General features: G+C 50.8%; 1 protein-coding gene across 5 annotated transcripts; it reads left to right on the top strand.

Moving 5' to 3' along the window:
• On the top strand, positions 1–24805 carry Cercam (cerebral endothelial cell adhesion molecule). Of its 5 annotated transcripts, XM_055600134.1 has the most exons (16): positions 764–863; positions 2278–2400; positions 11982–12071; positions 12563–12664; positions 14667–14777; positions 14918–15035; positions 16102–16236; positions 16340–16544; positions 18266–18385; positions 18664–18740; positions 18815–18921; positions 20613–20745; positions 22567–22694; positions 22869–23072; positions 23711–23963; positions 24357–24805. In XM_055600134.1, exons 5-15 carry the CDS (start codon positions 14704–14706, stop codon positions 23961–23963), a joined length of 1554 nt encoding a protein of 517 aa, XP_055456109.1. In that variant the 5' UTR covers positions 764–863; positions 2278–2400; positions 11982–12071; positions 12563–12664; positions 14667–14703; the 3' UTR covers positions 24357–24805. The 5 variants fall into 5 exon arrangements, with proteins under 5 accessions (XP_055456110.1, XP_055456109.1, XP_055456108.1 ...); XM_055600135.1 differs by lacking the exons at positions 764–863; positions 2278–2400 and adding an exon at positions 1–51; XM_055600133.1 differs by lacking the exons at positions 764–863; positions 2278–2400; positions 11982–12071; positions 12563–12664 and adding an exon at positions 13106–13302 and having other exon boundaries at positions 18275–18385.
• The last annotated feature ends 469 nt before the right edge of the window (positions 24806–25274 follow it).

Below are 25274 nucleotides of genomic sequence, written 5' to 3'. Positions count from 1 at the left end.
CTGAGGCCAGCGCGTTCTCAGCCTCAGCCCTTTGTCTGTGGCTTTGTGATGGTAAGTGCTGCTCCTAAATCAGGTCTGTGACACTGTTATTGTTGCCCAGGGCGCAAAGAGTCTAAACTTTTCCCCTGAGGTCAAGAATGTGGCCAGTCCCCAAGCCGCCCAGAGCAAGGCCTGGGTGGCTGGGGGTGGGGCTGGGGCCTCACCCCGAGCTGGGGCGAGATGTGTGGAGGGGAGGGGGTCAGGAGGAACAAAACGCTTTGAAATGCCTCCTCTCCATCACTGCCAACATTGTCCACTGCCCGCGGGGGGCCTGGCACCGCCTCGCCGGGGCTCCGGCCCCCAGCCCTGGCCAGGCCTGGCCCAGCATCTGAAAATGGACAGAAGGTTATTGTCCCTTCCCGCAGCCCTTTGTCTGCCCCAGTTCCAGATGTCTAGGCTGGGACCAGGGAACTGACCCATGGTGGGCAGGGAGGATGGGACAAAAGGGGAGAACACGGGTCACTGCATCCTGAGGGGTCGTTCCCAGACCCTGAAATCCCACCCAGCCGCAGCCCAGAAACCTTCTGAGCCATTTTAGCCTTGGGATTGTCCCTATTTCCTTGGCCCTTTCCCCAGACCAGGTTCCATTCTCTGGAGAAAGGCACAGGGGTGCAGAGTTAAAACAGGCCGTGGAAGCTCCAGAGACAGGCTGAACCCCTCCACACAGGTGATGGTTCTGTGATCTGCAGCCTGCTTTTTCTGCGTAGGGACTCCTGAACCAGTGATGACAGCTCTCCCACCTCCTAGCTCCACTTTGAGCCCGGAGGCACCCATGGTGGAAGGGCTCTCTGCCCCTTACTAATTGTGGTCAACGGTCAACATCGGTAAGACAGGACACTTCACATCAGTCCCCAGTGGGGTTGTGGACACCTGCATTGTCAAAACCAAGGACAGTTATTCTTGTCTCCATTTTCCAGCTCTGGAAACAGGCTAAGAGGTAGTCACTAACCCCTGAAGGCAGGCAGCCAGGAGGCGGTGAAGCCAGGCCCTTCGCCCAGGCCAACCGCAGCCACCAGGAGGAGTAATCGCTAATAAATACTTGGAAGGTGCCTTGGCCCAACTCTTTACTGGGGCTAGTGGTGTTAACTCTGTCGGTTTCCTCATTTCACAGATGGGGCTCCCAAGCCCAGACCTAGGAAGGAGAGCTCAGGAAAACTTAAACACCAGTGCTGAGAGCTGGTCCAGAGCCACTAGGGCTGACCAGCATTTAGCCGACCCTTGGTAATAGAGGTTCTTCACATCTTAAGTTTCCTCCTTTTCTCTGAATACACACTCACCCATGGGTGGTGGCACAAGCCTGTAATGCCAGCACTCGGGAAGCAGAGGCAGAGAGGCAGGTGGATCTCTGTGAGTTCCAGAATAGCCTGCTCTACAGAGTGAGTTCCAGCCAAAGCTACACAAAGAGACCGTGTCTGGAAATCAAAACAAAACAAACAAAATACCCATGCCACAGAGTTGTCAAAGTCAAATGAATCACTGAGGCATTTAAAGACTCCTGGTGGCTTTAAGGCTAACAAGTGTTAGCCTTAAAGACAGCTGTTATTATTGTAATTATTCTCAATGGGGGTTGATGACATTAATCCCTTGAACCTCACTTAGGTTTACCTTCGGGACTTTGGGGAGGGGAATGGCAGTTGTTGAGGTGTTAGCCTTCTTGGGGTCTCTAGAAGTCTGCTGAGTCTGGGGAATGCAGAAAGCTGGAAGGCAGAAGCTGCTTTCCGGACCCGAGGAGTTAACCACTCCCAGGCCCTGGCTCAGTAGGGCTGCCACGCTGCAACCTAGAAACGATTTTAGCAGAGGAGCCAGGGCTACTTTCCGATGGGCAAAACAGCTGGCTGCTTAGGGAAAACAGCTGGCCTAGCCCCAGCTTCCTAAGAGCAGAGGCAGAACCTCAGAGGACAGAACCACATCTGGGGGTCCTCAAAGAGGAAGGCATAGTCAACAGAGAGAGGGTGGGTCTCCAGAGCATGTGGGTGTTGGGTGGATACCCTGAGACAGGAGGGGTGTGGGCTAGTTTGTACAGCAGAAGCCAGAGTATGCTAAGTTTAAACAGACTGGGCAAGAGTGTCTGCAGTTGGGATCTGGGGTCTCAGTCTTCCCTCAAATAAGACAGATGAAGGACAGGGGAACCTAAGGTGGAGAAGTCTGCTCTCCCCTGGGTATTCTTGGAACTGGGCTTGAAACCAGAGGTGAGGATGGTACCCAAGCTGGTCTCCTGTTCTGTTGAACTGCACCCAGAACCAAGAACAGGGTGAAGGCTCATCCCCTGGCCAGGATCGTGGGCTTCTGTGACCACAGAGCGAGACAGGAGCCCAGGGAGCCTCCAACCCAAGAGCCCAAGAACCGGGAAGCTGACAGCTGGTAAGAGCTCCTCCGTCCAGGCATCTTTCCTGCTTTGAGTTCCCATCTCCAGCCCTGCACTACCTCCAGGCTGCCCCTATACTCGGCAGGGAAGCAGTACTTAGGTCCAGGACAGACAAGTTGAACAGCGTAGGTAGAAGGCTAAAAGAGGCATGTGGCAAGACTCCATTGGGCAAGGGGTACCAATACAAGCTATTTGCCTCCAAGAGGCCTGGCACCCCTAACTCTTCTGTGACCAGTGGGTCCTGTCTGGCTCACCTCCCTAACCCTCAAGAGTTAAACCCTTCCAATATGAGTGTATCAGCTTTTGGCTGGTATGCTTTTCTGGTGTCAGCTTTTCTCCCTGGTAAAGGATGTGCCCATGGGCACCAGCCTTAGAGCTCAGGTTCTCAGTAGGATGTGGACCCTGAGGGAAGGGGGCAGTTCTCCCAGCGTCTCCAGCTGAGGATAGCCAATTGAAGCCCTGGGATATTGGCGCCACCACATGGTTTTGTGCAGAACTACAGTGGTTGAGGGGCACAAGAATGCTGAGGGGCAGAAACCCTGAGAGCATTGGTCGCATCTGGTCTAGATCCTTCTCAGCCAGTTGGGCTCCAGTAGCAACTGTTTCCCAGGCACTTTCCGGTACCTGACATAGAAGACTCAGTATACATGCAACAGCAGTTCCAAGCTCAGCCTGAGGTGGAATGACCTGGAACTTTTCATCAAAAGAGATGGCTTAGGGGTGCAGGTCAGTGATACAGCCAGCGTGAGTCTCCAGGTTTGATGTCCAGAACCCTAAGAAAAAAGCCAGATGTGGTAGCAAAAACCCATAACTCCAGAACTTGTGAGTCTAAGGTAGCAGGATCTGGAGCTCTGGTTGTTCTAGAGTACATAGTAAGACTCTATCTCCAAAAAAGGAGGGAAAAAAGTTAAAGGAAACAGTTTATTTTACTCCACTCCCAGAACTTCAGACTTCCTAGGCATGGGGATGGGATGATACTAGCTTTAAAAAAAAAAATAAGGTAAGGTCATATTATGAAGATTGGATGAAACTCACCGTGTAGCCCACACTGACCTAAGACACATGGTCCTACTTTAGCCTTTAGAGTGCTAAGTTTACAGTCCTGTACCACAAATTTCAGATTTTTTATTTTGAGGGAAAGAAGGAGAATGGAATGTTGAGATAGGGTCTTATAACCCTGACTGGCCTTGAACTTGTGACAGCCTTGGTTCATTAAGAGTCCTGACAGCTGCTGGGATGATCGGTGTGAACTACCATGCCCAGCTGGCATTTGCATAGGTGAGGCCTAAGCTACAGGTGTAAGGACCTTGCTTTAATGAGCACTACAACTTCAAAACCTCCGGGAACTTAGTCCACATCACTTTAAGAAGTGCATCTCCGCTGGGTGGTCGTAGCTGGGGACGACTTTAATCCCGGTACTTGGTGGATTTCTGAGACTTCAAGGCCAACCTGGCCTGACTAGTGAGTTCCAGGACAGCCAGAGCTACATGGTAAGATCCTGCCTTAACAGATCCTTAACAGAAGAATATATCTCATGGTTATTTTAGGGGCCAGAAAAGTGCAGGTGGGTGAGCTGGCACTTGGTGATTTCACCGTTAGGGAGCTTACCATACATCTGTGGAGGGCCTACGTTGTCCCTAGGCTCTGCCTAACCTGGGGATAGGAAGATGAATGGGAAAGTGGGTCCCCGTGGTGGAAGTCAGAGCAAAGGTTCTCTTACATGCTTTTTGTTTTGTTTTTATTTTTTTACTTGGAGGTCTAAAAGGCAGCTCAAAATAAGGCAGCTCAGAGGAATAAGGTTTTCCTAATCAGCCTGATTTTCCTTAGGTCTCACCCACTCAGCACCTAGCCCACCCCATCCAAGCCCACCACAAAAGCTCTCCTTGTCCTCAGTCTGCCACATCCAACCTATAAGGCCAGGAGCTTCCCCCACCTCACTTCTGCTCACCAGACTTGTTTCTTCTGTGCCAGGAACCCTCACGTCTGCCATCTAAGCTACAGGTAGAGCGATGTCATTTTGTGGCTGTGGTTTTTGAGATAGGGTCTCATGCCCTTGAGATGGGGTCATTATGTACGCTGGCTGTCCTGGAACTCACTACATAGACCAAGCTGGCCTCAAACTCACAGAGATCTGACTGCCTGTCTCCTGAGTCATGGGATTAAAGGAGTGTGCTATCATGCTTAGCCAGAACAATTTTTTTTGGCTTACTTTATTTTTTTTGAGACAGGGACTCTCTACATAGCCCTGGCTGTCCTGGAACTCAGTTGTTAGACCAGGTGGCCTCGAACTCACAAAGATCTGTCTCCCAAATGCTGAGACTAAAGCACTCATCACCACCGCTCAGCTTGTTTTAGTTATTTTAAAAGATTTCATTTGTGTGTGTGTGTGTGCGCGCACGTGCGTGCATTCCCATGCACAATGATGTAGTGATCACAAGACAATCTGTGCCTGTTTCTCCTCTACTTCCATCATGTGGACTGTAGGAACCCAATTCAGGCCATCGGGCTTGGTGACACACACTTTGCCTGCCACCTCATTGGTCCTAGTTTCTTGTCTCTTTGATAGAATGTCACTGTGTAGACCAGGATGGCTTCAACAGTCCTCCTTTGAAGTGCTGGGATTACAGGCATGCACCACCACATAAACATTTTGTTTGTTTTGAGAGGGGACTTACCATGTATCCTTAGCTGGCCCAGCGCTTGATGACCTATAGACCAGGCTATTCTTGAACTTGTGGCTATCCTCTCTCTGCCTCCCAAGTCAGCTCTAGTTTTTTTGTGGGTTTTTGTTGTTGTTGTTGTTTGTTTTCATTTTTATTTTTTAAAAACAAGGTCTCATGTAGTCTAGGCTAACTTGGAACTCTTTATGTTTCTAAGGATGGCCATGAACTCCAGATCAATCCTGTTGTGTCCACACTTGACATGTCTGCTGACCTCTGGACTGGAAATTGAACCCAGGACCTTTTGCAAGCACTCTACCATTGAGTTACATCCCAGGGCAGATCAGCCTCTGCCCCCTCCTTCCATCTCTCTCTCCCTCCCTCTCTTTTTCTTTGGATATAATCTCACACTGTTACCCAGGCTATTAGGCTTTCTAGAACTTATTTCGTAGCCCAGCTAGCCTCAAACTCAAAGCAATTCTCTTGTCTGAGCCTAGCCAGGTTCTAGGGTTGTAGGTTTGAGACTGGCTTGTAATGATTTTTTTTTAGATTTATTTATTTTTATTTTATGTGTATAACTACTTGTATGTTTGTCTACCATGTGTATGTGGTGCCCTGTGAAGCCAGAAGATGGGCTTTTAACTATTGAGCCATCTTTCTAGCTCAGCAATCTTTTTTTTTTTTAAAAAAAAATACTTATTTATTTTATATACATGAGTGCTCTGTCTTCATGCACGCTAGAAGAAGGAATCAGATTCCATTATGGATGGTTGAGAGCTGTCTGGCTCTGCCTCTGAAGTGCTGGGATTAATGGTGTATGCCACCCCCCACCCCCCAGTTTAGAGCAATCTGTTTAGTAGAGAAAATGTAATACTTCTGCTGACTCCCATAATGTTTTCTTAATTCCTATTGCATTAAAAAACAATCCAGGATGTCAGGCTTGGCCTAGAAGGATCTCTGAGCTTTAGGTCAGCCTTATTTATCTAAAAGCAGAGCTACTTTGTCAGATCTTATCTCAAAACAAACAAAAACAACCCAGGACCAGCTCAGTGGTAGAGTACATGCTTGGTGTGAATGAGGCTCTAGGCTTGGTTGGACCCACTGAAAACAGTTCCATAGTAGACAAAAGCATTTGCCACAGAAGTCTGAGAGCTCCTTCTCCAGAACCGCAGTGGTAGGAGAGACTCCACTCTGTAAGCTGTCCTTTGGCCTCCAAACGGGCACTACAGCATTCATGTTCCTGCGCACACAAACAGCAGCAGCAACAATAACTGAAAAGTAAAAAACAAAACCAAACTGAAAAACAGGCATAATGGCACACACCTTTGATCGCAGCCCTGGGAAGACAGAGGCAGGCACATCAAGGCCAGCCTGATCTACATAGTGAGTTCCAGGCTAGCCAAGACTGCATAATGAGACCTTCTCTCAAAAGAAAAAAAAAAAAAAAGGTCAGATTCTCAGCTCTGGCTGAGTAGACCATGACTATATGTCTGACCTCCCCTCTTCCCACACTGTTTCTTCCCTTTGCTGTGGCCACACTGACTCTCAGGACCTTTTGCCCACTCACCCATGGCTGCACCTTAGGCGGTGCCGTTTGTTAATCACATTCACCATGTCTTGGACTTATACATTCATGGGTGTACCTGTTCCCTTTTTTGCTCACCAGCATTTGGGGGCCTTAGCCTTATAGCCTCAGGCCCTAGAGTGCATCTCATGAGCCTGTGTTGGTTAAGTACCTCCTGACTGGATGGGCTCACGTAGAACGCTGTGTGGAGCTGCATCCCCCAGATAAGGATATCAGGAACAGCTTTCTATGGAAGGGAACCCAAACTGAGACTTCAGCCTTTCAGGAAGAGGAAGAGGCGTGCAGAGGGAACAGGAAAGCAAGTAAAACTGTGTGAAAGTCTCAAAGCACAGAGGTTTCTGGGGACTGTAAAGTGTCCAGTTTGGATGGGGTAGAAGATGGGAGCAGGTTGAAAGCAGAGGCCTTAAACTCTCAGGCAGACAGCACAGGGCCTGCTGTGTATGCCAAGGAACATATTTGATTTTCCAGTGCTCTGAATCAAGCCTCATGAGATATACAAACACTTTGTCCAGCCTTTGTTTGTTTGTTTGTTTGTTTAAGATAGTATTTCACTGGGTAGCCCTGACTGTCCTGGAACTAGTTCTGTAGACCAAGCTAATCTTGAACTCACAGAGATCCACCTGCCTCTGCCTCCTCAGTGCTAGGATTAAAGGTGTGTGTCACCAATGCCTGGCTTTTTTTTTTTTTTTAAGATTTATTTATTTATTATGTATATAAGGTTCTGTCTGCATGTACACCTGCACACCAGAAGAGGGCACCAGACCTCTTTTTAGATGGTTGTGAGCCACCATGTGGTTGCTGAGAATTGAACTCAGGACCTCTGGAAGAGCAGCCAGTGCTCTTAACCGCTGAGCCACCTCTCCAGCTCGACTGTTTTAATGCATTCTTTATTACGTTTATTGATTGCTTATGTGTGTGAGCATGCATACCTATACAAGGCATGTGTGGAGGTCAGGGGACAACTTTCGGGATTTGGCTTTCTCCGTGTGTGGTTGCTGGGATCAAACCCAGGTTGTCATGCTCAGTGGCAAGTACCTTTACCCACTGAGCCATCTTAGAAGCCCTAGCCATCCTTGAGGGGCAGGCCCTCACCAGACACCATGTTGGCTTTCTAGCTTCCAAACTTGTGAGCCAAAAAAGATCCTGGAACTAGTCAAGGCTAGGTTTAGACTGTTTCTCTGCAACAAGAGCTTGCTCCACTCTTGCTCATGGGGGTCTTAAACTCCTGCTTCCTCCCAAGAGCTGGGCTTATAGGTCTCCACTGTCACACCTGCTGACATTTTAGAAAGGGCTGTAGACAGGGCAAGTGCCAGAGGGAAAGCCTGGTCATGGTGGTATCATGTGATCGGTGCCAGTGGGGTGCACATGGGTGGCCATGTACAGGAGACAGTCAGGGACAGAGACACTTGCTGGGTGTCTGTTTCCAGGGACTAGGCATATAGAGGTGCCCTCCCCTGGAAGGGAGGGACAGGGTATTAAGTTTGGCAGAAGACTGTGTTCTATTTTGGGAAGGTGGAGTTTGGATACAAATGGGGAGCACTGTAGGTTAGGGGTTCAGAAAGAGGGTGTGGACTGGAGAAATAGCACAGAGGTTATAAACACTGGCTGTTCTTCCAAAGGTCCTGAGTTCAATTCCCAGCAACCATGTGGTGGCTCACAACCATCAAGCTCTGGTGCCCTCTTCTGGCGTGCAAGCACACATGCAGGCAGAATGCTGTGCAAATAATACATAAATAAATCTTAAAAAGAGAAAAGAAAACAAAGAGGGTGTGTCTGTCAGCTACTGGAAGGCTATTGAGGTCTTGGGCCAGCTCTTTTGGGGAAGGAAGAGTCCCATTGGGGGAGGGGCTGGAAAATGCTGGTCTTGGCAGCCTTGTTGTGGGTCAAGTAGTGAAGGGAAGGATAGATTTTTCCATCTTACAGTTGTTGCTCAGGCCTCCCAGACATCTCACTGTTCTCTTATTTTAAGTTGGGGGAGTTAAAGTCCTTTGGAATTGGGAAGGATGAGTGGGAAGAAGAGGTTGTGGGTACAGGAAAGGGATTATGCTGGCTGGGTCTTCTGTTGGGAGGAGGGGGCTTGGGGAAAGAGTGTAACATTTGGGGCTATAAACAAGAGTTGCCCAACCATAGCTGCCTCCTTTCTCCAAAGACGGCTTGGAGCTCCTTGGTCAGGGACAGAGTTGAGGATGTTTGAAATGGCACAAGAGACAGGGTTGCAGGGCTGGGAGGGAGCCTGGGTGTTTGCCGTGCTCTAGAATTTTTCTAGGCAGGAGTGATGGGAAAGCTGTGGGGAAGACAGGCTGGAGGACTGGTGACACCAGGCAGGGAAGGGAAGAAGGAGGCAGCTGGAACTGTCAGTGTTCAAGGGAAGAGGAAACTCTAGGCCAAGAAAGAATCTAAAAACCATTTATTAGCCTGTTTTGGCACTTAGGACAAAGTCCCTTAAACTAGGTTACTGGTGAGTTGCAGAAATCTAAATTATGTTTTATTTGTTTACTTTTCACAGGGGTCTTCCTTCTTTCCTCCCTCCTTTTTCTCTCTCCCTTCTTTTCTTTTCATATTTTTATTTATTTGGATGTGTGAGATATGTGTGTAATGTTATTAAAAAAGTATGAGGCTGGTGACAACCGATATTCTCTGCAAGAAGTTTATTAGGAGGGAGGGGGAAGGAGGGAGCAGGACATGGTGGGGAGAGAGAAAGGGAAAGAGAAAGGGGGGCACTGAGAGAGAGAGAGAGAGAGAGGGAGAGAGAGAGAGAGAGTGTGTGTAGGAGAGTGTAAGAGAGCGACCACATGTCGGGGTTAGCCCTTTAAGGGGCAAGGTAACCACGCCTTCCAGGTGTGGCCACCTGGCTGGTGACACATGACATCATAGGTTGCAGGGTAACAAAGGAGCAGGTTGTGTTCCAAAATACTAACAATGTGTGTATGTATTTGTGTCTTCTTTGATTTCTGTCCACATTATCATTATTGTTGTTGTTCTGTTGCTTTTAGAGACAGGGTTTATTTGTGTAGTCCTGGCTGTCCTGGAATTTGCTTTGTAGACCAGGCTGGCATTGAAATCACAAAGATCCACCTGCCTGTGCCTCTTGAGTTATGGGATTAAAGGCATGTGCCACCAAACCCAGCTCACCTTGTGTGTGTGTGTGTGTGTGTGTGTGTGTGTGTGTGTGTATGTGTGCGTAGGTTTGTGTGTGCACACACAAACCTGGCTACAGGGGGTAGCCAGAAGCAGAGGATGTCTGCTTCTGAGTCATTCTGCAACTACTTAGCAAGACCAGCTTGGGGCAGGCATGGTGGCTGACACTCAGGAAAACAAAACAGAAAGGGCTGAGGGGAGGGGGGAACGGCTCAGTGCTAGAAAACAACCTCAGGTGTCAGCCCAGCCCTGCAGCTCATTTATTTGCATCTGCCTACAGCAGGCTAGCTGGCCCAGGGACTTCTGGGGTTCTCTAGGCTCTGCCTCTTCTATCCCTGTAGCTGGGGTGCGTGTTCTAGGGTTCTCGGATTCTCCTGCTTGTGTGGCCAGTGTTCACCCACTGAACCCTTTCCTCAGCCCTCCACTTTAGTCTTTGAGATTGGTGTCTTATTGAACCTGAGGTTGGCTAGGCCAGCTGAGGAGCAAAATTCAGGTCTTTCTTCAGGAATCCCTCTAAACCCCCCAGATCTGGGTTACTGACATGCACCCCTGGGTCTGGATTTTGTGTCAGGATCATGGATGTGGCCCCCCGAGCCTGACCCAAGCTGGTCTTGTTACATAGTTACAGAGTATCTTAGAACCCTGACTGCCCTGCTCTAAGGTAGGGGTGCTTCACTATGCCTAGCTGGAGAAAATTTGTGCCCACAGTATTGGAAACTGCAAGGGTCTCCAAGATGAAGGCCCAGAAGATCCAGGGTCTGGTGAAGGCTGCACAGCACACATGGCACCTTGTGGTTTGAGGACCTCTCTCAGGTCACTTTTATTTCTACCTTAAAAAGGAAGGGGAGGGGCTGGAGAGAGGGCTCAGTGGTTAAGAGCACTGTCTGTTCTTCCAAAGGTCCTGAGTTCATTTCCCAGAAACCACACAGTGACTCACAACCACCAAAATGACATCTGGTCCCCTCCTTTGGCATGCAGGTGTACATGCAGACAGAACATTGTATACATAATAAATAAATAAAATGTATATTAAAAAATAAATAAGAAAAAGATTAGCTGGGTACGGTGGCCTGTAAATCCAGCACTCCGGGAGGCAGAGAGAGGCAGAGTTTGAGGGAGCCTGGTCTATAGAGTGAGTTCCAGGACAGCCAGGGCTGCACAGAGAAACCCGGGCTTGAACAATAATAACAAAACAAAACAAGATTTATTTTACTGTATGTGTTTGACTATTCTGCCTGCTTGTGTGTATATGCACCAGGCAGTGCTTGGTGCCTGTGGAGGCCAGAAGGGGGCGCTATATCCCCTGGAGCTGGAGTTACAGATGATTGTGAGCCTCCATGTGGGTTCTGGGAATTGAACCCAGGTTCTCTGCAAGGGCAGCCAGTGCTCTTAACTGCTGAGCCATTTTTTTTTTAGCCCCACTTTTTATTAATTGATTATTTTTTAGATGAAGTCTCACTGTAGGTCAGGCTAGCTATCCTGCTTCAGGACATTCAGAATTACAAATGTAACCCACCAGGCTCAACCTCTCCCTCTTCTTTTAAATTAATTTTTCTATTTTTTATTTTATTTTTTAAAGATTTATTCAGTGTATGAGTACTCTATCTGTATGTACAACTGCATGCCAGAAGAGGGCATTAGATCACATGATAGATGGTTGTGAGCCACCATATGAATGCTGGGAATTGAACCCAGGACCTTTTGAAGAACAGCCAGTGCTCTTAACTACTGAGCCATCTCTCCAGCCCTACTTTTTTTTTTTTTTTTTTTTTTTAATGTGCATGGTTATTTTGCTTCTGTGTAAGTCTGTGCACTATATGCATGCCTGGTGCCTGAGGAAGCCAGAGACTTTGGTTCGCTTGAAACTGGAATTACAGATTGTTGTTAGCTGACATCTGCACACGGGGGATTGGTTCTTCCTAAGAGCAGCTAGTGCTCTTCAGAGTCACCTCCCCAGTATCTTCTCTCTCTTGTTAGAACCATGATGTGGGTGATTAGGTGTCAGTCTTCAAGTATGGGGGAGGGACAAGCATCCTAACCACAGCACCCCTGGCTCTGGATATGTAGGATGGTGGCAGCTTTAGGGAGAATCCTCTAAATGGGGTCTGGGAATGCTTCTGTCAGAGACTGTCAGTCTAGAGAGAGATCTGGCTTCCCTCCAGGATGCTTCTTCCATGGGCCCTTCTCATTGCAGGACCACTGGCCTGGAAATAGTCCAGCATGAAGCTGTGACCAGAGCTAGGCTAGAGCTCCAGGGTTCGGATCCCAGGATGCTGATCACCAGGTAAGCCCTCTCTTTGCTGAACTTACTCCTCCCACGCCCTCTCAGAAGAAGCAGCGTGCACCTTCCCCTCCCTAGTGTCCTAAAGAGGCTGAAGTGCAAGCCTAGAAAAGCGGACGGATCAGGCAGAGAGAGGGTGAATGTAGAGGCCCTCTTCCAGCCTGTCTCAGACTCCATGCAGTAAGCGAGGCTCAAGGACCCCTAGCAAACCTGCATGTTTGGGGTCATCAGGCAGGTTTTACCTGTGAGAACCGGGAGACTCGGGGAAAGTGACCGGGCTTGGTGACATACATCCAGCTGGAACTTTGTGAGCTCCTTTTCCCTTTCCTAAGAAAGGTTGGAGATTCCCTTTCATCTCAACAAGGTCCTAAGATTCACTCTGTCCCAGAGGAGGCTGAATCTCCTACTTTGGAGGGGGTCTGGGTCACCATCAGGGGGTTTGTGGTGATCTCCAAGACCTACCCTCAGTCGGAGTGGGCTTTGCTTTCTTTAAGGGCCGAAGCGTGGAGGTGACGCGTGGACGCGCCCAGATCAGCGGCACCCAGTCCCCGCCCCAAGCCGGGGCTCCCTCTCCAGCTCATCGCGTCATCTGGAGGGTATGTTGGAGTTCCTGCCTTCGGCCGCCAGAGGGCAACTCAGTCCGAGCCGGGACGGGAACTGGGGCTCCCCGTGAAGGTTGCAACCTCGCGGGTACACGGCTGAGGGTCAGGGAGCCGGAGATCTGCGGTGTCGGAATTCCAGTTGTGAGATGAGTGTCCAGGGTGCAAGAGGTCCACCACGGCCCCTATCCTCCCTTTCGTGCCGTCGCCCTTTGAGGTCCACAGAGGGCAGCCCCGGGGACGCATCTAGAGTAGGTGTCTGACTCTGAACACGTAGGGCCTGGGCAAAGAACAGGACAGCAGCAGAGCGTGCAGGCACCCACCAGGGGCACAGGGTGCCCACTGCAGTGGCCACGCCCCTCCAAGACCCCGCCTCCATGCCCCGCCCGTCCCGCCCCCTCCCTGCTGTGGGAGCCCTGGGGGCCTTCACAGCCATCGAGTCCAGCCATGCGAATTGCCCCGCTCCTACCTCCGCTGCTCCTGCTGTGGCCGCAGCTCCGGGCTGCCGGTGCTGAGGAGCAGACGCTGCCCACCGTGGTCCTCGCCATCGTGGCCCGCAATGCCGAGCACTCTCTGCCCCACTACCTGGGCGCGCTGGAGCGCCTGGACTATCCCCGGGCCAGGCTGGCCCTCTGGTGAGAGATCCAAGGGAGGGCACATATGGGCATCAAACCCCAGGACCCGGGACGGCCTTTGACCGGGAGGCCGCAGCACTCCTGCCCAGACACCACCCAGACAAGCTCCTCCCTCCCAGACATGCCTGAAGCCCCTCAGCAGGATTCTTAAACCCCTGATGGGCAAGAGCAGACCTCTGAGGCCATGGGTCAGCCCAGGGACACCCACCGTTCCTTTGGCTCGTTACTTGTCTCGGGCTTTCCAGACTTCCCAGACATCCTGGGCTTCCCTGGGTTTAAGTTAGGCCCGTTCCTTCGGACCCAGCACTCGGAGCCCGCAGTGGAGACCTGTGGTCTACCTCCTGTGGAGTAGAACAGGCGGGAACCTCTGGAATCCCCTGGGGCCCGACATAGAAAGGATCATTCAGACTGGAGGTTTCAAGGGAGCAGGTGGCGGGAGCCCTCGGCTCCAGGCTGTGTGCTGGGCAGGGGCGTCAAGCTGAGTCCTCTCCACAGTGATACTGCCAGCCTCTCAGGGTACCGGGGCTTGCTGGTTTCTGACAGCCAAGGGTGCGGTCCCATAGATCTCTGGGATCCGGACTACAGCACCCTGTCTTAAAAAGCTAAAACAGGGAGGAGCCCAAGCTGAGGCTGGAGATAAACTGCTCCTCACAGCAGACCCAAGTTGGGCTGGGGGTGGAGCTGTGGCCTGGGGAGGCTGCCCACAGTCACCACAGTTTGGGAATTAGTTCCCACCCCTGTAGGACTTGACACGTAGTTAGTCTTCAATCTGGGAAACTGGCTTAAAGGAGCAGCATTGGCTAAAACCTGGGCTCTTGGCTAAGCCTCCCACCTCCATGCCTAGAGCCCCTTCAGCAGCAGAGGGGAAGCGGAAAAGCTCAGGCCCGCAGCACTTCCCAGGGTGCTCAGAGCACGGAGTAGTCCTAATTACAGTTCAGGGTAAGGAAAGCCAGTGACAGGTTTGTCAGATTCCAAGCTGGAAAGGGCCTGGTTTGTAGCACCATGAAGAAGGAAGTGGGGGGACATGGCAGGTGTGATCCTTAATGTCAAGGGACTCCATCTTTCCCAGTGTATTCAGGCTGGTGATGTGGCTCAGTGTTCAAGGGCTTGTTTGGCATGTATAAGTCTCTAGGTTCAAACCCCCAGTACAGTGTACAAAATTAGAAGGGAGGATGTGAAGGACAGAGGCATGGAGCTTGCCTGAGGTCACACAGAATGTCCTCCGGCACCTTCGATGTAGCATACCTCTCCTCTATTGCGCTCAAGACAGTCCAGACTTGAGGGTGTTGGATGGCACTTGGAGGTGAGGCTCATGGGGGCCCAGCCCTTCTGTGCTGTTGAGTCGTTCTCTGCTGTGCTCACAGGTGTGCCACGGATCACAACGTGGACAACACCACAGAGATGCTGCAAGAATGGCTGGCCGCTGTGGGCCGAGACTATGCGACCGTGGTGTGGAAGCCTGAGGAGGAGGCCAGGTAGCAACCTGCGGGCAAGGGTGCTGGAAGAGACGGAGAACAGCCGTTCCCCAGTGCCACAGCCCCCAGAGCAGGCTGTGTCCACTTCCTGCAGAGGAGAGGCTCCTCTCTCAAGAGAACATCTCACCCCTCCACCTCAGGTCCTATCCAGATGAACAGGGTCCCAAGCACTGGACCAAAGAAAGGCATCAGTTTTTGATGGAGCTGAAGCAGGAAGCACTGACCTTTGCCAGGGGTTGGGGAGCGGACTACATCTTGGTGAGGAAGCTTGGGGTCAGGTGGGAGGTGTTGGTACCTGCCCCAGCAGAAGTCTTAGTTATAACCAAACCACCTCTAGGCTGGATCTTTTGGAGACTGAGCTAGGACCCCTGTATTGAAGCTCATACTGGATACTAAGCCTGGAGGTTTGGATAGATCTTAGGTTATATGCTGTACCTAAATTCCTAAGCTTTTACCTAGAGTATAAACTGAGCCTGGATCCCTGGAATGGAGCTCAGAATAGATTTTTAAAAAATAATTTGTTTTTGTTTTATTTGTTTGTTTGTTTGTTTGTATAGTAGGTTTTTCAAGACAGGGTTTCTCTGTGTAGCCCTGATGTCCTGGAACTTTCTCTGTAGAACAGGCTGGCCTTGAACGCAGAGATCTTTCTGCCTCTGCCTACCAAGTGCTAGGATTAAAAGTATGAGCTGCCACCTCCTGGGTTTTTTGTTGTTGTTGTTGTTGTTGATTTTTGTTCTTTGTTTTAATGAAGGTGGGCATTTTGCCTGCATGTATGTCTGTGCAAGCAGCCCACAGAGGCCAGAAGAGGACCTGGAAATGGAAATGGAGCTACACTCAGTAGTGAGCCACCACATGGTCAATGGGTTTCAAACTCAGGCCCTCTGGAAGAGCTAGCTGCCAGCCCTTAAAACCAGATGGCGTCATCTCTCCAGTCTCCTCAGAGCAGTGCTCTGGACCTGCCTTCTAAGCTAGATCTCAGCTAAGATTCCTAGATCTTCTCTAAGCTGGCCTCTCAGAATGGGCCCTCAGCAGAAATGCTCCTGACTGTGCTGGTTTGTCTGTGGCTGTGTGGATGTACTCGTGCACATGGCATGTGTGTGGATGTCAGAGGACAGCTTTCTAGAGTTGGTTCTGTCCACCATGTGGGTCCCAGGGACTGCATTCAGGTTCTAAGGCTTAGCAGCACACACCTTTAGCTTTCTAGCCACCTCTTTGGCCCTGGTTAGACCTCTCTTTGTTGGGTGTTGGGTGTTGGGTGCCCAGAATCACTCTGAAGGAATTCCCGCTCAGTCAGGAATCCCTGTGACATCTTCCTTCCCCAAAGTTTGCAGACACAGACAACATTCTTACCAACAACCAGACGCTTCGGCTTCTCATAGAGCAGCGACTGCCAGTGGTGGCCCCGATGCTGGATTCTCAGACCTATTATTCCAACTTTTGGTGTGGGATCACTCCACAGGTGAGGCTGGGCAGGGCCTCAGGTGGCCCAGGGTCCTGGGGGGAGCTTCAGGCCTTTGGGCCAGGAGAGGCTTGGCCCCAGCCCAAGACGTTCTCTCCCTCAGGGCTACTACCGCCGCACAGCTGAATACTTCCCTACAAAGAACCGCCAGCGCCAGGGCTGCTTCCGGGTCCCGATGGTCCACTCTACCTTCCTGGTGTCCTTGCAGACTGACAAAACAGCCCAGCTTGCCTTCTACCCACCTCATCCCAACTACACTTGGCCTTTTGATGACATCATTGTCTTCGCCTATGCCTGCCAGGCTGCGGGTGAGGACCAGCCTCCTTCAGCATCCCTTGGAAGAGCCCCTGGGCCTTTACACCTGCTGGTCCTCCTGCTTAGCATGCCATTCTCCACCCCACACTTGATCCTGTCAACTCCTCTTGGTCCTTTGGGTCAGGGCCTTTCTTAAATCCACCGCCCACTGGGAGAGACAGGCTCCTGGCTGTCCCCATTTGGCACCTGCAGGTATTGCTTCATGGAGCAGGTATTTATGGACCCCCACTGGGCGACAGGCACTGGGGAGGTAGTGCTTATCAGGCTGTTCCTGCCCTCCTGGACTCTGTGGTCCAGTTAGTCAGAGGACCTCAAATCAGTGTCTAAATCAACACTGACAGGAAGGACACCTTGATTATAGGTTTCTGGAAGCTCAGGGTGGAGTTGATTTAGTTAGAGAGATCTCAGAAAGGAAGACAACTCAGGCTGAGTTCTAAAGTGTGGGCAGACAGTAACAAATTAAACAGTAAGAAGTAGTTTCTTTGTTTTTTAAGATTTATTTTATTTTGGGTGTGTGAGTGTTTCGCCTGCACGTATGTCTGTGTACCATATACTTGTGCCTGAGGAAGTGAGGAAGTGAGTCTCCATGCAGGCCTGAGAACTGAGCCTGGGTCCTTTGCAAGAACAGCAAGTGCTCTTTTTTAACCACTGAACCAATTCTCTATCCCCAAGAAAAAGTATTTTCAAGCAGGGAGGCCAGCATATGCAAAGGCCCCATGGTAGGAAGGAACGTAAGAAAGCAGGTGACTGGAGCAGAGGGCAGGTGAGGTGGGACAGGAAGAAAGGGCCAGCCTTGGGAACCTGATGCTACACACATGGTCTTTAGCCTGGTCTACATAAGGTCCAGACTAGCCAGGAATATATAGTGGCTAGCCTAGAACTTATTATGTAGACCAGGCTGGCCTGGAGCTCAAAGCTCCACCTGCCTCTGCCTCCTGAGCATGGAGATTAAAGGTGTGCATCACTACACCTGGCATTACTCCTTCTAAATAAATAAATAAATGAATATAAATAATTAAATAGAGAGGGCATCAGATCCCATTTCAGATGGTTGTGAGTCACCATGTGGTTGCTGGGAATTGAACTCAGTCCTCTGGAAGAACAGTCAGTGCTCTCAGTTGCTCAGCCACCTCTCTCCCACCCTATAATTATGGTTAAGAAGAAAGTTATTTAGAAAGGAAGCGTTTGGGTGTGAGTGGGATAAACCCCAGTCTCTGTGAGTTCAAGGCCAGCCTAGTCTACATCAGGAGTTCCAGGCTAGCCAGGGCTACAAAGTGAGACCCTGTCTCAATCCCCCTCCCCCCTACCAAATTCCCCCAACAACCCCAAGAAAGAGCTAAAGATGAAGTAAAGGCGGTGATGGGGGACACCTTGGTTGAGGAGGCCGCAGCACTGGGATTTGGGCCTGGACTGAGGCTTGGCTAGGGCTGTGAAGACTGTCTGGTGAGGGGAGAACCTTACTGAGGGCTAGGAGTGTCTATTGAGTTCTCTCAAGCAAGCAGTGCGCCCTCAGGGAGCTGGTGAATCAGAAGGATCCTGATGGTCCTGTCCACGAGTGCTGGTGAAGTCTGCCGGGTGTGGACACGGAAGACACAAAGTGCTGGAGCTGCGGCTCGGTGCCCTCACCACTGTGACACCACTGAGTCCCAGAGCCACTGACAGTGTCTGCTGAGAGCCTCGCCCAACTCCAGCAGTTCACGCAGCCTCTCCGCAGGGGTCTCAGTACATGTGTGCAATGACCATCGCTACGGGTACATGAATGTGGCAGTGCAGTCCCACCAGGGGCTGGAGGAGGAGAAGGACAACTTCATCCACCTGATTTTGGAAGCACTAGGTGAGGGTTGCCTTCCCACAGTGCTCCTTTCCTAGGCGTAGACTTAAGCACAGTTTGGGTGCCAGCCTTGTTCTGACCTCGACAGTAAGTAAGCCCTTTTCCCTGTGGCACCCCAATGTTCTGATCTGTACAGCGGGGCTGGAGGACAGGGAACTCTCTTCCTAGATGCGCTACTACATTGGTAGAAATGAAGCTGGGGCTGGACTCCAGGGTGTCTATGACCAGGAGCCATGGGGACTCATGCCTGGGCGCTGGGGGCTTGTTCTTTCCTTTTGCAGTGGATGGGCCCCCAATGATGGCCTCAGCTCATGTGTCTCAGCACCCAAAGAAGCCCAACAAAATGGGGTTTGATGAAGTAAGTTTCCAACCTGTGGAACTGGGGTGGGGAGGATATGCAGCCCTTCCTTAGGCTCACCTGGCTTCCTCCAGGTCTTCGTCATCAGCCTGGCCCGTAGACCCCAGCGCCGGGCTCGAATGCTGAGCTCTCTCTGGGAGATGGAGATCTCTGCTCAGGTGGTAGACGCTGTGGATGGCAGGTGAGTCTCCCTTGGGGACCATGAGACTCACATGAGATCCTAGGAATGGACAAGCAGACTGGTTGAATGAGGTTCTTAAAGATCCAGGAGGTAGGGGCTGGAGAGGTGGCTCAGAGGTTAAGAGCACTGGCTGCTCTTCCAGAGGCCTTGAGTTCACTTCCCAGCAACCACATGGTGACTCATAGCCATCTATAATGAGATTTGGTGCCTTCTTCTGGCCTGCAGGCATACAAGCAGGCAGAAAATTCTATACATAGTAAGAAAATAAATCTTAAAAATAAAATCCATGCAGTATAGGGGCTGAGTCCTGCTGTCTCAGGAAGGCCAGAGAGGGGCAACAGGAAAGACATTCTTCCTCAGTCCACCTGAGGGAGAAGGGTGCAGTGCAGAGGACCCCAGGACCTGGGTTGAGTTGTCACATGACAGCTGTATGAATTCTGACAGACTCCCATCTTTCGCCTTCATTTCTAAATGATACATGCATTATGCAATGATACATAAATAAGCATGCTTGGCTCTTGTGATTCTTGAGGGTTCAGAGCAAACTTGGCAAGGACCCAACATCCATAAAATGCTCCAAGGGGTAGGCAGCTCAGGGATGTTCTCCATGTTAGAGTTAGGCCCTTGAGGGGCCGGAGTATGGTATGTAGGTGAAGTCTAGCTGCATTCCACAGGGATCCAGAGGCAAAGCTACAACTGCTACCAGGGCCACACGACTCATAGGCCAGCTGCCATTTGCTTCACACCCCAGGTCTTTTTGTTTACAAATATATACAATTTTATAAAATAGATTTTGTTCAATAGATGGATAGATAGACAGACAGACAGATATATATATCTCACAATTTTACAAATATAATGTGCTTTGGTCATATTCCCTCATTATTCTTTTGGGGTTTATTTAGAAAATTTTAAGTTTATTTATTTGTATGTGTGATGTGTGTATGAGAGCACACACATGTGGAGATCAGAGGGCAAGTTTTGGGAATCATTCTCTCCTTCTACTGTGGGATCTGAGGATTGAATTCACAATCTCAGGATTTTGGGTCAAACACTGTATCTCACTGAACCACTGGTATCCCACTGGTCCTTGGCTTGCATTTTTGAGACAGGTTCTCATGTAGCTAAGTTTGGCCTTGAATTTGCTGTATGAAAAAAGAATGACCGTGAATTCTTGATCCTTCTGCTTCTGTCTCCTAAGAGCTGGGTTTACCCAGGTGCCTGCCTCTCTCCTTCCCTCCTTCCCCCTCAAGACAGAGTCTCACATAGCTGTGGCTTGCCTGGGACTCACTACGTAGACTGGGTTTGGCCCCACACTCACAAAGGTCTGCCTGTCTCTGCCTCCCAAGAGCCTGGGTTACAAGCCTGCACCATTATACTTGGCTGCCCTGTGGAATGTCTGTCCCTTCCTGGGCCTTGGTTCAACTGGTCTCTAACAGTACCTACCATCCTATGGTGCCTTCCCATCAAGGAGATTTTTATTAGTCCATTCTGCTGAGGCTCTCTTAAGGAGGTTAGAGTTCCCTAAGCCCAGTCCATGACAGCTTCAGGCCACATGAAGAACTTACAAAGCGGGATCCTTTTTTTTAAGCCAGGCTCCAGTGTGATTTTCTCTAACACATACAGGCAAAGGCCCTCTGGATGGAGGCTCTGGTGGTCACTTGTCACCCACTTATGTTTGTGCCTCATAGGACACTCAACAGCAGTATCCTTAAGCGCCTCGGTGTGGACCTGCTCCCTGGCTACCAGGACCCCTACTCAGGCCGCACACTGACCAAGGGTGAGGTGGGCTGTTTCCTCAGCCACTACTCCATCTGGGAAGAGGTGAGGATGCCTGCCCTCTGGACCACACCCTTCAGGAACAGCAGAAAGGATGTCTGTCTGTCTTAGTCATGCTGTGTGCCAGGCACACAGCTGATTGTGTGGGTGAGTGAATAAGCTGTGTCTGAAAAGAAGCCTCCTTGAACCCAGCACCCCTGAGTGGCGGGTGACATTGTTTATCCTATTGTCTCTGTGGAGCACTCTGTACCCTAGAAGGGATTCTTCCTGGCGACATGGGGGGACTCGGAGACCTGGTCTGTATCATTCCAGCAAGAGAGAGATCCTGGGGGTGGGAGCTAGCTCAGTGGTAAAGTGCTTGCTGGGGAGACTCGGAGACCTGAACACAGATTTCCGTGCCTACAGAAAAGCTGGGTACAGTGGATCACACTTGTAACCCTAGTACTGGGGAACAGATCCTGTGGGTTTGCCTGGCAGGCCAGGCTATATGAAATGGAAAGGTCCCAGTTCACTGAGTGACCGTGCCTCAAAAAATAAGGTCCACACACCAGGTGCCGTATTTCTTCCTAAAAACCACATTTTTCTTAATCCTCATGCTTTAACTACTTTTATTTTCTCTGTGTGGGTGTTTAGCCTGTATGTACATCACATGTGTGCAGAGCCCCTGGAGGGAATCAGATCCCCTGGAACTGGAGTTATAGATGGTTGTGATCTGCCATGTGGGTGCTGGGAATTGAACCTGCATCCTTTATAAGGGCATCAAGTGCTCTTAGCAGCTGAGACATTCCTCCAGCTCCTTAAAAAATATTTTAAAATATATTTAATAAACTCCAAGTCTGCTTCATTGGGGGGGGGGAAAAATAAGGGTGAGCTAGGTAGTCTCAGTACTCCAGAGGTAGAGGCAGGCAGGTGTCTGTGAGTGAGTTCCAGGACAGCCATGGCTACACAGAGAAACTCTGTCTCAAAAAACAAAACAAACAAACAAACAAACAAAAATAAAGGTGACAGCAGTAGAGAAAGACATTCTGACATTGACTTCTGGCCTCCAAACGTCAGTGTGCATTCACTCATTAAAGGAGAGAAATATCAGGCTCTGGAGGGAGGCAGAGATCAGAAGAGGGAGGTTCTGACAGCATGTGCTGTGTGTCAGGTGGGCAGGTAGAAGAGCCTTTCAGGCAGAAGAACATGGATAACTTTTTCTGGGGGAAGGTGTGTCAGGAATGGAAAGCTGGAAACCTGGGGCTTGGTTCTGCACTCGGTTTCTGGTTGGGGCAGCGGGCACTGCTGGAGGACAGAAGGCCCTGGGCCCCCAAGGGTGCCCCTCCAGGAGACAGAGTGCCTTTGTGCACGCGTGGGATCTTGTTTCTATTTACCACCTGTGAACAAATTGAGGGAATGATGCAGTTGGCCTTTTACCCAGCTGATTTCACATTCTTCCCTTGTTTTCTATAGTTACGAAAAGTAGCTTCTCTTCATAATTTTTTGAGCAATTTTGTGGCATCTCTTATAAGCCCTGCCCAGCTTCAGATCACCAAGCAAGAAGCTGTGCTTCTCTGAGGCTGAGCAATTGCACTAGCCCTGGGAGAACGATAGTATTCAGTAAATGTAGCAAAAGCCATGACTGTCACCATGATTCTCTCTGTAAGCTAGACTGGGGTGTGTGAACTTAGGGCCTTGAATGCCAGAGCAAGACGGATTTCAGTCACTAGGCAGTGGGACCCCCAGCAAGCTTTAGGGGAGCTACACAATATGGCCAGGGCTTGGTATGTGGCATGTAGCCAAGAAGTCTGCTGGCCTGGCTCTTGGCCGGCAGGAACAGGACAGCTCAGATCTGCAGAGCCCTCTCCCCTGTCACGTGTGCTATAGGTGGTTGCCAGGGGCCTGGCCCGGGTTGTGGTGTTTGAGGATGACGTGCGCTTTGAGAACAACTTCCGGAAGCGACTGGAACGGCTGATGGAGGATGTGGTGGCTCAGAAGCTTTCGTGGGACTTGATGTAGGCTGACTAACTCTCAGGGGCAGGGGAGACAGAGTGTGCCTCTGGGGTCTGCTTCTTACACTGGGATCCTAGCTAGCTCTCCCTACAGAGCCTCGCCTTATCATACCTGGGGAAGGGCCAGCATATCCTAGGCTCTATAGTGACTCCCGCCACCTTTGATGCCATTTGCAGCTACCTTGGCCGGAAGCAGGTGAACCCGGAGGAGGAGGTGGCTGTGGAGGGTCTGCCTGGTCTGATGGTGGCTGGCTACTCCTACTGGACGCTAGCATACACCCTGAGTCTGGCAGGTGCTCGAAAACTGTTAGCCTCCCAGCCTCTGCACCGCATGATACCTGTGGATGAGTTCCTGCCTATCATGTTTGATCAGCACCCAAAGTGAGGCCTAGGTGGGGTGGGGTGGGGTGGGGCAGGGTGGGGCAGGGTGGGGCAGGGTGGGGCAGGGTCATCTTAGCCAGGGCCACACTGCAAAACCGCTTACTAGGCAGCTGGGGAGAGGGAGATGGGGTTCACCTACATGACCTAGGTTACCCCAAGAGTTGCTCAGGAGCCAGACTCAGCTAGATGTGAACACTGTGCTGTCTATGTCCATGTGGATTTATTTTTAGATTAATTTTTAATTTTTAATCATGTGTATCTGCGTGTGGATATATGTATGTGAGTGTAGGTGTCCAAAGAGGCCAGAAGAGGGCATCATGTCCCACAGAGCTGTAGTTACAGGTAGTAGAGAGCCACTAGATGTGGGTGCTGGGTCTCTGACAAGCAGTGAATAATCTTAAAGGCTGAGCCTTTTGTTCAGCCCCTGTCCATGTGGTTTTTAATCGTCTGACTCCCCTGTATGGAACCTCAGTGTCCTCATCATGGGGTACTGAAGGTGCTACTTCTCAAGTAGCTATGAGGACTAGCGGGCAGGTCAGTGACACTGCAGACAGTCAAGGCCCCAGCTCTGGCTTAGCATCGTGGAATATAGGAAAAGCTTTATCAGTCCACCTAAGCTTTCTTTTCTCACCCCACAGTGACCAGTACAAAGCATACTTCTGGCCTCGAGACCTCCAAGCCTTCTCTGCCAGGCCTCTGCTTGCCTCCCCCACCCACTATGCGGGAGACGCTGAGTGGCTCAGTGACACGGAGACATCGTCCCCCTGGGACGATGACAGTGGCCGCCTTATTAGCTGGACTGGCTCTCAAAAGACCCTTCGTGGCCCCCACCTGCAGCTGACTGGCAGCAGTGGGCATAGTCTCCACCCTCACCCTAGGGATGAGCTCTAGGTAAGTTGAGCCTGGAAGAGGACCAGTCCACGGACTGGGCTTTCTCCACTTTCCCAGCTCCCTCCTTCTCCTCCCTCTGTCTGCTCCCCCTCGGCTCTCTCTCTCTCTCTCTCTCTCTCTCTCTCGGGTTTCTCTGTGCAGCCTTGGCTGTCCTGGACTCACTTTGTAGACCAGGCTGGCCTCAAACTCATAAAGATCTGCCTGCTCTGCCTCCTGAGTGCTGGGGTCGAAGGTGTGTGCCACCATGCCTGGCTCCCCCTACCCCTTCTCTTGATCGCTTTCTCTCCAATATTTTAGTTTTGGCTCCATTTTCTCTATGTGTTTGTTCCTCTCCACAGCTGTTGGCATCTCTGTGTCTGATTTTCTTCTTCTCCTTGCCCCCTTGTCCCTTAGCCCACAAGGTCAAAGTAGGAACTCCAAAGGAGCAACAAGCATTGACAGGAGCTACAGAGACAGCAGAAACCTGTCATCTTGGGCTCAGCCATTCTTTTACCCTCTGGACCCACTCCAGGTTGGGAGAACCACTCAGAGACAGAGTCCATTCCCTGAAGGTCACAAAGTGAAAGGACCCAGAGACTCCACTCTGCAGATTGAGAGCCCAGTAGGCTCAGGGACAGGGAGGCCTCGGCTTTTGGATTTCAAGCTGGCCAGATCTCAGAATCCTGTCCTCTCTGAGGCCTCAGCTGCTGGGACTACTTTGCCTCCATCTACCTCCACCTCAGCTCCCTCCCTGGCTCCACATGGGGGCTCATTAGCACCCTCTTCCTTTGCTGGTGGGAAGCGCAGGAAGGTGCTTGGCACACAGTAGACCTTCAATAAAAGCCCTCTGCATTAGCACTTTACACTTCACTAAGAGCTTAGCCTCTGTGTACCTCACCAGATCCGGGCAGCACACCCTCTGCGCTGGGGGCGAGAGGGGTCATGCACCTCACCAGATCCGGGAGCACACCCTCTGAGCTGGGGGTGGGAGGGGTCGTGCTGGCTGGTGGGTCATCCTTGCTGGGCATCCATCTCCCCTTTGGCAGATGGAGGGTATAGCCCTTGCGTGGAATGGGTACTCATGTCACCATCAGCCTTTGCTCCTCAGGTCCAGCCAGGGAGCTCTCTCACTCCTGCCTTTTGGGTTTCTATTCTGTGACTGCAACCCCAGTACTGTGAGAAACCAAGAAATGCCTCTAGAGACCCAGGGTTCTGCTCTGGCCCCAAGGAAAAGTACCACCAGAAGGTGCCAAGTGGCAGAGCACTTACCTTGTGGGTCAGAATGCTTTTTGTTTTTTTTCTGGACCCACAATGGAGAAGGGGGTATGGGGA

The sequence above is a fragment of the Psammomys obesus genome, unplaced genomic scaffold, assembly GCF_907164565.1.
Source record: "Psammomys obesus unplaced genomic scaffold, mPsaObe1.curated_primary_1811, whole genome shotgun sequence".
Classification (NCBI taxonomy): Eukaryota; Metazoa; Chordata; class Mammalia; order Rodentia; family Muridae; genus Psammomys; species Psammomys obesus.
This window is presented reverse-complemented; position numbering and strand designations above follow the sequence as displayed.